The following is a 12,206-nucleotide window of genomic DNA, read 5'->3' as shown; positions in this document are numbered from 1 at the left end:
TTTTCCATTCATGACAGGGAAAGAAAACATGAATAACATAGTTGAATAGGGCAGCCTAAATCTACTGCATGTAACCTAACAAAGCCCTGTTGCCTTGCAAACAATGGAAGCTCTGTTGGATCACCGCCACCTGTACACATCTGCATTAGGGAAACCACACCTCTTATTACAGCAAGGATGTGGTTCCTCTGTGAAAGACTTCAGGATGCTCAGATAAAACAGAAAGCTGAAGACTTTCATCTTTCATCATCACCCCAGTTTTCACACTGGGACTGTTTGAAATTATTGCCAGTACTGGGCGCTGAAATGAGAGGTAAAGATTTTTGGCCCATCTTTCTGCATCAGGTCACATGACTGCCTGACAACCTTCCAGGTTAACTGTCACTGCAGACAAATGCCTTTTTCACAAGACAGTTCTTTCTTCAGCACATAAAGCTACAATGGTGTACAAAGAACCACCACCGTAAGGCAGTAAACAGTTTCTTAGGCCTGATGACTGCAAACAACTTTACTATATGCATTGCACTGTGAGACAAATTAATTCAAGCCCTGGTCTTCTCATTTTATCCCACAGATCAGCAACTCTAGCTGCACCTGTTTTCACCAGTGGTTCTCATAACATGACCACTCAGGCATCTAAGGATTACCCAGGATTATTTTTTTTAACACTTTGAATAATCACACAGGTTTCTTCTGAAATTTCTTTTGTAGTCAGCAGTAAGCACACTGAAAATCCTAAGAATACACCACAAATTAAGCTGAAATGAAGTTTGCATTATATGAGACTTTCCCATTATTTTTTACCTCAATATGAGCCAGAGCATCTGTCAGATCTTGGTAACACATGTGAATCGCCTCAGCATCTCTCAGCCGCTCACCTCGTAATCTGGTAATTTCCAGCAGCTCCTCCCAGGAGTTCCTGCAAGGGAGGATAAGAACCATGTAAAACATTCAAACTACTAGTAAAGGAGACTAACAGTCTGAAGAAGGACTGAAAACAAGACCTCCTCTTACTTTGTTTTTCATTCCTGCCATTAAATTCTGTTTGAGTGATTCTCTGAGGGGCAGCATGTCTCTCACCCTGCTCTGTCCATGTCCTCCTGTCTACTCCAGGCACTTAAATAGATGGTCCTATATAAGGGTCCCCTTCTCCAATAATATGCTTTTCAGGTTTTATATGCAGGACTTGGAGGACTGAGTCAGACCCTACTATTCCTTCATGCTTTTCTTTTGGGCCAGTTTGGACTGATGCCAGACATAAGAAGCTCAGAACATCTTAATGTTGTTCTGCAGAGCAGTCATGGGATTCAAACTCAAAAAACAGAAGCAATAAAGAAGCAACTAAACCCCTAGCCTTTCAGTTAGGTGATCCTGTTTCAAAGGCCAAAGGAAGTTCACTCCCCCCCTACTTGTAAAGCACTTCTGATGCAATTTACAAGAAACCAAATCAGCAAGCAGGTAATTTCTGCATTATAGTAGTCTATTTTTAAATGAGGCATGGCAGCAGCTCTGTATCAGTGAGCAAACCACATATTTTGCAATTAGAGAATTGGGAGGACATGCCTTATCCTTTTCTAATTCCTTCTCACTTTCTCCTCGAGAGCGAGTTGAAAGGACAAAGCATTATAAAGCTAACACAAGTCTCCTACCTTAGCTCTTTCTGCTTGTGCCAAATTTCCCGGGACTCTGAATGCCCACGGTTCAGCAAGTTGTCTGCCAGCTGCTGGCAAGCCATAACTCTCTTCCCAGTTGCTTCCAACTGGTGGCGGAATGTGTCATATTTGGCGCAAAGTTGCTTTTGAAGGAAAAACAACAGTAACAAAAAAGGCATTTTGAGTGCTCTCTTTTCCCAAACATAACTGTTCAGCTACCAGAGCACAGCCAAAAGACAGGTAATAAGCTGGTTATATTCAGAGATGGACAAACTGCAGAGAATGTCTGGATTTTACCTCCAAAGACCACAAGGAGCTACAACTATTAGCAAAACACGAGGTTTGTAATGCAGAGGGGAGGCAGGAACATTATTGCTGGGGATAGGAACAAACATTCAATGTACAATGAATTTCAATTGTTAAATGACATGTTTTCACTTCATGAATGCAAATGTGTACTCAGTACTATAACTGGATAATGTAGTCCAATTTTAAGATTTAGGACACAATGTTTTGAAATAAAAATTATTTCATTTGTGATGAAAAAAATCTTTAATGGACATCACACTGAAATCTCTGGTTACTGAAAATAGAAAGGAGTTGGTCTCTGAAGGTCTAGACATTTTAGCATTCAGTTGTTTTACGCAGCTCAGCCCCCATGATAACAGGATGTAAGTGTTAGGCAATGCTGCCTGCCTGTCATAATGAGTCAATCCTTCCCACACACTCTTGACCCTTTTCTCTTCCCATTCCCAGTTATTTATACTTATTTCTTACTCTGTCTTATAAGTTTTCAAGGACAACCTTAGAATTTTTTTACAGTCTCACCTCATTCAGTTTGTTTGATTTTTAACCTGTTACTCAAAAAACTCACCAAAACATGTTCATAATTATTTCCATAGTCTTCAGAACTGGCTGTTTGTTTCTGCTGAGTGATCCAGTCTTGCAGATCTTCGTATTCTCGTAGAAATTCATGCAAGACAAGAGTCTCATCCAGCTTCTTCCCTCTGTTGGGGGAAGAAGACAAGACAATACAAGTAGACCAAGGGAACATAAGAGAAGGACAATCAGTAACTTTCTTCCTATTAATCCCCAAAACCTCTCACCATCAAGACATTCTTTTTAATGAAGTCTTTTTAATGACTTTATTTCTCAAATTGGAAACTATGTTTGTAGGATGACAGCTGTCAGCCAGGTCAGACTCACTGGCTGAGTTTCCCAGAAAAGCACTATGCCTAGCTGAGGTCTCTACCTGTTTGGTTTTTTCTTTCTTTTTTTTTTCTTCCCATAATACCCTTCATTTTTTCCAGATCTATCCTGATCTGCCTCTCTAAATGTAATTGTAATAATCATGAAAATGAGAAGGAAATCTTTCTGAGGATGATGCACCTGGAAGGCAAATGCTATGAAAGCTATTTGATGCCATTCTGCTCATATTGCCTCTTCAGCAAAATTGCTGCAACCTGCTGCGTATTTCTGATCTTCTAGAGTATCTTATAATACAACCTGACATATTACAGGCCTTCCACAGTAAAAAAAAAAAATACCAATTTTCCATCTGCTAACACTGCCTGGCCATTGTGCAAATATTCTAGGAAAGATAAACCTGGCTTCCCTGTTTGAACCACAGATGCTCATCACAAGAGAAGTAGCCTGCTGAGAAAGTCCCACCAAGGACAATGCAGATGAGAGGTAGAAATCAGAGCATCAATAAGGCACCATGAGACCCAGGTCAACATTAAACATAAATGAACACAAAACATTTCTGTGTTCAACATACACAAACGTTTTGATATTTCTAGATCGAGTATTCCTTTTTCTGAACTTTTCATTCACAGGATTTTCTCTTGATGCTTTTACTTTTTTAATTGTAAACAAGAATAAAAACAAAAGGTAAAATATCATCATTTCCTCTAGGCTTAATTATTCTAGTATTCAGATTCATTTATTTGTTATTCTACTTGCAGAGCCCCATTCCTTTTCCGAGTGAAATTTTTGTGGAGGAAAAGCCTAAACTGTTCAGATATTTGTCCCTTCCTGACAACAAACCAGAAGTGTTTAAAAATCCTGTGTACAAGCAAATTGTCCTGTTGTAAACATCTTACTGTAACAATAACAGAAAGGAAGTGAAATGAAAGTAAATTACTCATTCCAGAATAAAACTGTTCCTATACTAGCACAGCCACTGGGCATAAAGATAAGTGTTAACTGTAATTGTCTCCCTTCTGCTATGTAATGAACTAAGTAATTTTCTGGCAGCTTTAAGGAAACCTTTTAAAAACATCTTTTTCCTTTTGATAGCAGATTCCAAATACCACAAAGGCAAGACACAATCCAGCATCTCAAGTCACTTTACAGGAGTATGATGTAGCAAATACGTAACATGTAGCAAAACTCCCTACAATAAAATGTAGAGTTCTTGCTTAACAATAATGGAAAGCTCATAGGTGCACAGAATTCTAATATAGAAACAGGCAATTTCCTAAATACAATTGAAAAAAGAGGAGATAATGGATATGATATACATTCCGGTGAGGTAACTGGACTTCGGTGGGCTTTGAATCAAGCCTAGGATCCAAGGGGCAGTTCTAGTTTATACCTTGCTGCTGCTAGTTCCTGCAGCTCCTGGAGTCTTGAATGAACTTGTTCCTTTGGTCCATCAACCTCAACATACTGGATGGAGCCCACAAGAGGAAGAGTTTGGGCACTTTCACTCAGTTCTTTCATCAAATTTTGGTAAACGGCAATCTCATGCTCCAATGCCTGGTAAAGAAAAGAGTTTATTGAGAGCCAGTTTTCCAAGATACCCACTGTTTGAACTTTTTCACCAGCCTATGGTGTAGTAATTGAGATATTAAAAGAGGAGAAAAACTTTTCTGGAAGCGTGTAATATTTCCAAGACTTGGTTGATTTCAGGTCATTATCTAGCAACAATTTTTGGAAAAGATGTGCATATAATTTCAAACAAATTAGGTGAATAAAGACAATCAGAAATTCCTAACACATTATTAGGCAAAGTATTCCTGGAATAATACTCTATCTGTATCTTTGACTGTAAGAAAAAAACATAAGGCTTCTGCATGCATCTGTTGTGACTGAAAAGCAGATATCAGATCATAGTCAGTTTTGGCCTCAGAAAAATAAGATGAGAATATTCACCATTCTCCTTTTTCCCCAAACTGCATTTTCCCAACCATATTAGTAAGCTGCATTGCTCTCTTCTATCAGTCCATTCACATGTAGACATACATCAATGCGAAATATCTTGTAGATGACTGGACACTTATGTACCAATGAGATAGAAAATTTTACAACCACAGAAGATCAGGCCAGTGTACAGAATTTAAGCAGAGAAATACCTTATGTTTCTTAAGGAGTTTCAGTGTTCCATCTTCATCTTTACCATAGTCCTTGCTTGTCACAAGTGGATGTTTTTCTGCTATCCAGGCCTCCAGGTCTGAAGTATTCATTAAAAACTATCAGTTAAAGAGAAAGCAAATTAGTTTCTACCTCAGCTTTCAAAATATTCATGTAATTTTTTTGATGTAAAAAATTCCAAATGGAGGGTGCACTGTAAGATTTACTGTGATGTTTTATTAAGTAACAAATAAAGAATATTTAATCCCAAGAACTACTATTCCACACTGTTGTTCTGTCAAATCATATGAAGTCTTCCATAGATGGAAGACTTCAGTACAGGATAACTAAGGTCTTCTCCAGGCATCAAAGCTCTGTCAGTAAGTTTCAAGTTGTCTCACTTTTCTTTCTTCACATCACTATCCTTGTTTGACTCTCATTTACCTTATTCACTAAGGGTAGGGGCTAACTGTGTAACATCAGTGTGATAATTCTCCTTCCCCTTCCTGAGAAGTTCAAATCACCTATAAGAATCGGGCTTCTTGAAGCCTATAGTATGGACAGCTGTTTTTATAGATGGAGGAAATAAGAGCCAGAGGATCCAGTTCCACAGGGAACATACTTTAGGTGGCCCTCTGGGCCTTTGAACTCTGTGCAAATGTTGTTTATGTCTACAAAACTGCATGTGTTATCCAAATAACTGCACTCCTACATGACCCACTGATGAGAGAAAATTTGGATTATAGAGATAAATATTTGCATGCAATTTTTTTTTAAACAGGATAAACATAAAAGTCCAGTATCCTACTGAAAATAATAGGGCCAAAAGTCCTAACTCACTCTGAGAATGAAAGACTGTTATCAGTTTCTCAGTATCATTTTGTTGCCTGGAACAGACAAAGATTGGATGCCACATGAGATCTCTTCTTTTCTGATTTCCTTGTCATAATTCTCCAGTATGAAGGGCCAGTTCAGGATCCACTGCATTACTTAAATCAAAGCCAGAGGCTGTATAGAGATACTGAGAAAGGAGCTACCGCTGGGTGAAATGTGTGTTCTACACACAACCATGAGGGATGGGTACAGAGTCCAAGGCAAACCTCTAAGAGCAGCAGCTCTAGACTGGGGGCTGCATTCAGCTATGCAACACAACCATGCATCCCCATGAGTCTGGCCTCAAGCAACTGAAGTGAATACCAGTCCCAGCAAAGCAGTTTTGTTATTCACTTTAAAACTTTGGCCCTCTTGTTTGTCTGAAGAAGCTACTGTGTAGAGCACTTTGCTGTAATTTGTACCTCCTGGAAGCCAACTGAGTGCTGCAGCTGCTTCATCCTTTCCTCACAGGCCTTCTTCAAGCCCTTCCAGGCAGTCACAAGCTCTTGGCATTTCTCACTTATTTTCTGAGCTGATGGGTGCTGGTCTGCAATCATTGTCTTTCCTTTATCCAGGACCCGCTGGACTTGCTGTTTGTGGGCATTAACTTCTGCCTGCAGTTCCTGAGAATGAGATAAAAGAAAAAATAGGAATAAAAGAAGGGTTATGTGAGGACAAAGAAATTCTATGTGCTCCTAGTCCTAAACAAAACTGGCAGCTGGTGATGATGGGCAGAGTATAGCCAGTGGACACAAGGACTGTCTGTTTCTACAGCAGCTGCAGCCTCAGCCACCAGTCCCAGCCCTGCTTGTATAATGCTGTGCTCTTGGTGCTGCCACTGAGGAAAGAGATAAGAGTCTTTAAGGTGGCAGCAGACATCCCTTAACTTCCCTATACCCTCAGCATTACCCACCAAAGTCCTCGGCCTAGTACTCTGACCTGGTTCTACCCGTTCTCCTTACTGTCCACCTGTCCCTTCCACTGCCCAGCAGCCACGAAGGTTTGGGAGATGGAGCAGGACAAGGGTTGAGACACAAAACTGGGGGTTCGGGAAAGAGTGTTGAGCTACTGATGGGAAAATACAATATCCCCAAAAATGAATGGGCTGGACAGTGATGGGAAGAGAGACACTGTCAACAGTACCATGAAAATCATTACACTCCTGCTCCATAAAGCCTCCCCACTGGTCTTATAACCTTTCTCATGGAACTTGCAGTCGAAGTCCTGCAAAACCCAGTGTTGCCTGTGGGCAGCTCTGAGGTGCCCCTCTGGCTGTGAGGAACTACAACAAAGACTCAAACTTTCCAGAAATCAGTGTTAACCTGTCTTTATAAATATATTGACTGTGGCTTGTTCAAACCATTTTACAAGCAGTACAGAACTAAAATAAACATTAAATAGCTGTTATATGCCCTGATAGAGAATCTAGTATGCATACCCCTGCACGTATAATGAAGCAGTAAGCAGAGAACTAAAATAGGATGAACATGTAATAGTTAAACTATTCAACCCAGATCAACCCACAAAGCAAGAAACTCATTTTTTCCTATTTAATGTGAGGTACACTAGCTTTTTATCCATTTTTAATAGGAAGAGCTACAAAATTTCTCAGAAAAATAATACTGCAAAATATGACAAATTTTGCAGTTCCCACAGGAATTTCATGTTTTCTCTGAAAATCATCACCACTTTGCTGACTTCTTTCAATCCATTGGAACCATTTTAGCTGGGACTAGTGCTGGAATCAGTGAATGTACTCATTGAAAGTGTAGAGATACATTTTGCTTGCAATGGCCTTCCTGAAGGTAAAAGAGAACTGTGCAGGTGCTGGTTTGCAGGCTGAGGTGCAATGCAATGTGCCAAGATGCGATAATACACTTGCCTAAAGGAGTTACCTTGTGTTTTTGCAACAGGCTTTGAGCCACATCCAAGGACTTCCCACAGTTGGTGGAATGGGCAATAGGCAATCGCTCACGAATCCAGTTCAGTTCCATGTCATGATAATGGCAGAACTCATAGAGATCCACTGCAGCTTCCAACAACTTACGCCTCTCATCAAGAGGTGCTTGCAAGGACTCAAACCTAGGGGTCATCCATTAAATATATGTTAAAACAAAGCTTTATCCTGATTCTGCCAAGGGAATTAGGCTATGATACCACTGTGAAGATTAGAAAACACTGGACACTTCTTTGCAATTAAATTTCAATGGTTAGTTCTGGCTGCACATACAAGAATTCCTTCTTCAGAAGGCTACTTTTGGCAATTAGACTTAAACAAGAATGCTAAATATAAGCAGAGGAAAAGTGATTTACACGTTTGAAGTCCTAGGCTTGTCCTGTGATGTTTTAAAGAATGAGTCACTATTGAATGCTGGATCACTGCACCTCTTAGAAAGCAGTGGATGACCTATGGATAAGCAAAGGACTAGAGCAGGAGTGCAGCAGGCAAGGAGCAAGGTCCAGTGATAAAGGTTGAGGGAACAGGCAGCTGTGTAGGTGCAGATGACAGCACAGTTGTGGTACAACTGGGAGGAGAAATCATTCCTGAATATGGGTTAAACCTAATCCACTGAAAGACATTTTCTAGAAGGTAGGAAAAAATGCTATTTGTCACAAGAGGTGGAGACAAAAAGAGAGTTGACACCTCACCTTTTCAGATATTTCTGTGTTTCATCCAGAATCCTCTGGGAGTCAAAGTGATTGGTGGCCATTTTCCTTGCATGAGATACAATAGAGTTCATTTTCTCTGCCAGCTCACGTGTCTCATTTTCCAGCTGTCTGTGCTGCTTGAGTAGATCACGGCTGGAGCGCAAATCATGGCCTGTCTCAGATTCCTGAAGAACTTTCTCAATTTTCTCTATCTTCTTTTTGGCATCCTGCCAGTAAAAGATTACAGCACACTTGTACTGACTTTTCAACATAATTTTCTTTCACTCAGCCCCTCCCATGACAGCTTCCTGGACACAATTTTTAAATCTGTACGTCCTTTCTTGGTAACATGGTGGCCAGGTGTCTCTAAGAGGCATCTCCTGTGAATACTTTGTTTTGCACACTATTTTGGAGTACTCTTCTCTCTGAGACCCTAAAGCACACCATTAAAAACAGTCTCTTTGAACTATCTTCAGTGACATAATACAAAAACATCAAATAATCTTCAAAGGCTTCAAACTGTAGCTACAACAGAACAGCTGTTCCATGACATACTGAAATTGAAACAGCTTCACAGCACATTGTTCCTCTCATACGTTCTGCCCAGATGACAGTGTGCTTAATACAGTGCCATGCCTCCAACCCCCAAACTGACTTCAAGCAATGTTTGCACAGCATTGACCCATGGAGAAAGTTTTTATTGTTTTTCTAGTGCAGGATGGCCACACAGGTGCAGCACTGAGCCTAAGTTCAACAGCTTTGTGTCTTGGTGCTGTGCTGGCATTGTTACCCTGCTCATAGCTTTGGAGGGAGTTTGGTCACTGTTATATTGGGTTTTCTCTCCTGACACTGTCGACAAAATGGACCCCGTAAAATACACTTTTATCTGGGTGGTATTCTGCTCTTTTTTGTGAGGACCACACAACAGAGGAACCAGGATCCTAGGCCATTTCTCCCTGCTGTTCCCTATCACCTCCTGACCTGGAGCAGTTCCATGAGCTGTTCTTGCTGCCCAGCTTGTCTCAGCTTGTCACCTCGCTCTATCATCTTGCCATACAATTTCTTCCACTTCTTTTGAAGCTCTGACATCTTCTCCTCGATAGAATCTGCAGCATAATGGTTGTCTTGAATCAGTTGATTTCCTTTCTGGAGAAACAGAATATCATTTTTTGGAGCAGATCTGCATCTATGAAGTTTGGGATAAGATGGAAAACTTAGCTCCAAAACTGCCTTCACCTTTATCAGTGTTGCAAAGTGCTCCTCATTAGCCATCATTTCCTTCTCAGCAGCTTCATGCCACTTCAGTTTGCGTAGAACATTTGTTGGGTCACGGTAGGATTCATCTGATGCAATCTTGTACTTCTCTTCCATCCATATCAAAAGCTCAGCAGCATCACGATTAAACTCCTTACAGAAACAAACAGGACTAAATTGATTTAACTTCTGATTCTACGTGGGTTTGCAGTGTATCCTTGCTGTTAAGATCAAGCCCTGATTATTTTTTTCCTAACAGTTAGGAAACGTGATGTATTTTCGTATAAAAGTTGTTCTACATAATCAACACTTAATTGAAGAGGTATGATCTTAAACCATTGACAAGTTTTTAAGCCCTCAGAGTAATATCTCTTAGTCTCTTTTTTACTACATTTACCAATCTGTTACCTTTAACTGTGAGTGAAGGTTTGCATTTTTGAAAGACTATTTTAATCATAAGTGGTCCAATCCTTCAGTATAACTTTGTATCTCAGCACTGGAAGCTAAATTTGGTGCCAAAAGTACAGTTACCGTAAGAAACTGTGCCAAATTATTAAGGCCCAGAACAACCATAGGTAATGAGCAGAATATACTTATCCAGTAAACAAAGCATTCTTTTGATATTTTTTATTCAATATCTCCATTTTTGTTTTGGTATTTTGCTATGGTTATGGTTTTGCAAGATTTATCACCGGTGCATCACCTGCTCCCTGGGAAGTGAAATTCCCTGTCTCATAGCCAGAGAAAGTGCAGTAGAAATGCTCAGCAGTTTGAGATTTGTTCCATGTTAAGACGAAGGGTAAAATTACTTCATACATGCCTGACCAAATCTGCAGTTTCAGTCCTTTTACCTGCAGCTGTAGGGAATCCAATAACCTCTGTTTTCTCTTGGCATTGCTTTGTATCAGCCGCTCCCACCGTCGCCGGAGAGTGACCATTCTCTCTTCAATACTACCAAAAAAACCAGGAAGTACAATGCAGTACTTGTCATATCGGTTCCCTGTGGCTGTACTGTAGTCATGACTATGATATAAATGGAATCTAGTTCAACACCTCTGTTCACAGGAAGAAGAGATATATGGCCCTGTCCCATGACCATGCTGGGCTCATCTGGAAAGCAGCTACTGCTTGCCAGCTGCTCTGGATTTTCCTTTTGTATGGCTGTGTCATATTAGTGAATTGCAGTCATGTGTGTTTGACTAAAACACCCAGAGCTTTCTCTTTCCCAAATATTCCAGTTTAACTAATAATTTTCTCTGTGATGTAAGTTCAATGAGGCTCTGGAATGGCCTTCTAATGGTAGTAGTGCTGGCAAGAAATCAGACTTTAAGAGCAGTTTTATAAATTTGTGGAGGGAATTTTCAAGACGTTATCACTTGTGATCACAAGAACATGGTCTTTTTGACCCAAGAGGTCCATTCTGACCCTGTATCTCTAATTCTTGTTTATGCAAGGGTCCCCTTACTAGACCCTAGTGGCTCTAGCACAGTAAAGGAATTATATATGACAGTTCAGCTTTGATAAAAACATGAAGGAGCTGCTCCTGATGGGTTACTTCCTTGTGAATTCTTCTGTAACTTTTTAACAGCAAATGTTAATTCTGGTAAGTCATACCAATAAACAAAGGAAAAATTGTTTCGTGCAGGCATTTAATGACCTGACTTTAAAGAAGCTTTAACACTATATGTAATTTATGATACAAGGTGAATTATTCTAGCGTTCTGTCAAATGCCACTTTTAACCTAAAGCATTTCACTTATTTGTTCTAAGAGCACAGGAAGTCTGTATTTTTTTGAAAAAATACCTTTTTTTCCCCTCATCCAGCAGATCACAGCTTGGAGGTCAACTAAATCCTAGTTCAGAGAAAGTTTTTTATCTTACCTTAATCACATTGAATGATTTTTTGAAGCTAAATGAAAAAGGAAAGCGTTTGGACTCACACGTGAGATGCAAAGTGCCCGCTCTCTATTAGGCTCACTCCGTTTTCATTAAGTGCTTCAATTCGTCTCTTCAGCGCCATCAGCAGTTGTTCAAATTCCTGATGTTGCTTCAGCAGGCTTCGAACAGCATCTATGTGGTCCTGCATTTAAGAAAGAAAATTTGTTGTTGTTTCTGTAGCAATGAAAAAAAAATTTGGACCTTATTTTCCCCCTTTTCTTTCAGGCAGGAGATACAATATTCATTTTGGATGTGCCTAAGGATGTTCAGGGCTACAAACAAGCAGCAGGTGTTTAGATTTATATCAAATCTTGTTCCTCTGCTCTATGTTTCCATTATGGTTTCATTTCCACCTTTTAAGAAAATCTGCATTCTGAATTTATGCCAGCACTCTGGCACATCTAGGGATATTCAGTATGAAAAGCCGTAACTAAGTAAAACTTTATTCCACTTAGTTGACCCCAAAGTATCAAAATTTCAGTT

General features: G+C 39.9%; 1 protein-coding gene across 1 annotated transcript in view; it reads right to left on the bottom strand.

The window, feature by feature from the left end:
• SPTBN5 (spectrin beta, non-erythrocytic 5) overlaps nucleotides 1-12,206 on the bottom strand; it is a gene marked incomplete at its 3' end in the record, with an annotated part of 99,051 nt that overhangs the window by 64,379 nt on the left and 22,466 nt on the right. Inside the window, exons 18-29 of the mRNA XM_082000514.1 lie at nucleotides 11,726-11,865; nucleotides 10,637-10,736; nucleotides 9,768-9,938; nucleotides 9,513-9,677; nucleotides 8,532-8,758; nucleotides 7,778-7,964; nucleotides 6,305-6,505; nucleotides 5,012-5,128; nucleotides 4,252-4,415; nucleotides 2,527-2,659; nucleotides 1,650-1,795; nucleotides 805-919 (exon numbers count right to left, since the gene is read on the bottom strand). Of these exons, the coding sequence (XP_081856640.1) occupies nucleotides 805-919; nucleotides 1,650-1,795; nucleotides 2,527-2,659; nucleotides 4,252-4,415; nucleotides 5,012-5,128; nucleotides 6,305-6,505; nucleotides 7,778-7,964; nucleotides 8,532-8,758; nucleotides 9,513-9,677; nucleotides 9,768-9,938; nucleotides 10,637-10,736; nucleotides 11,726-11,865 (1,866 nt within the window). The remainder of the gene's footprint in view (nucleotides 1-804; nucleotides 920-1,649; nucleotides 1,796-2,526; nucleotides 2,660-4,251; nucleotides 4,416-5,011; nucleotides 5,129-6,304; nucleotides 6,506-7,777; nucleotides 7,965-8,531; nucleotides 8,759-9,512; nucleotides 9,678-9,767; nucleotides 9,939-10,636; nucleotides 10,737-11,725; nucleotides 11,866-12,206) is intronic.

Source organism: Phaethon aethereus (genome assembly GCF_964289735.1).
Source record: "Phaethon aethereus genome assembly, chromosome: 5".
Classification (NCBI taxonomy): Eukaryota; Metazoa; Chordata; class Aves; order Phaethontiformes; family Phaethontidae; genus Phaethon; species Phaethon aethereus.
Note: the sequence above shows the minus strand (reverse complement) of the source record. Positions and strands in the feature narration are given on the sequence as shown.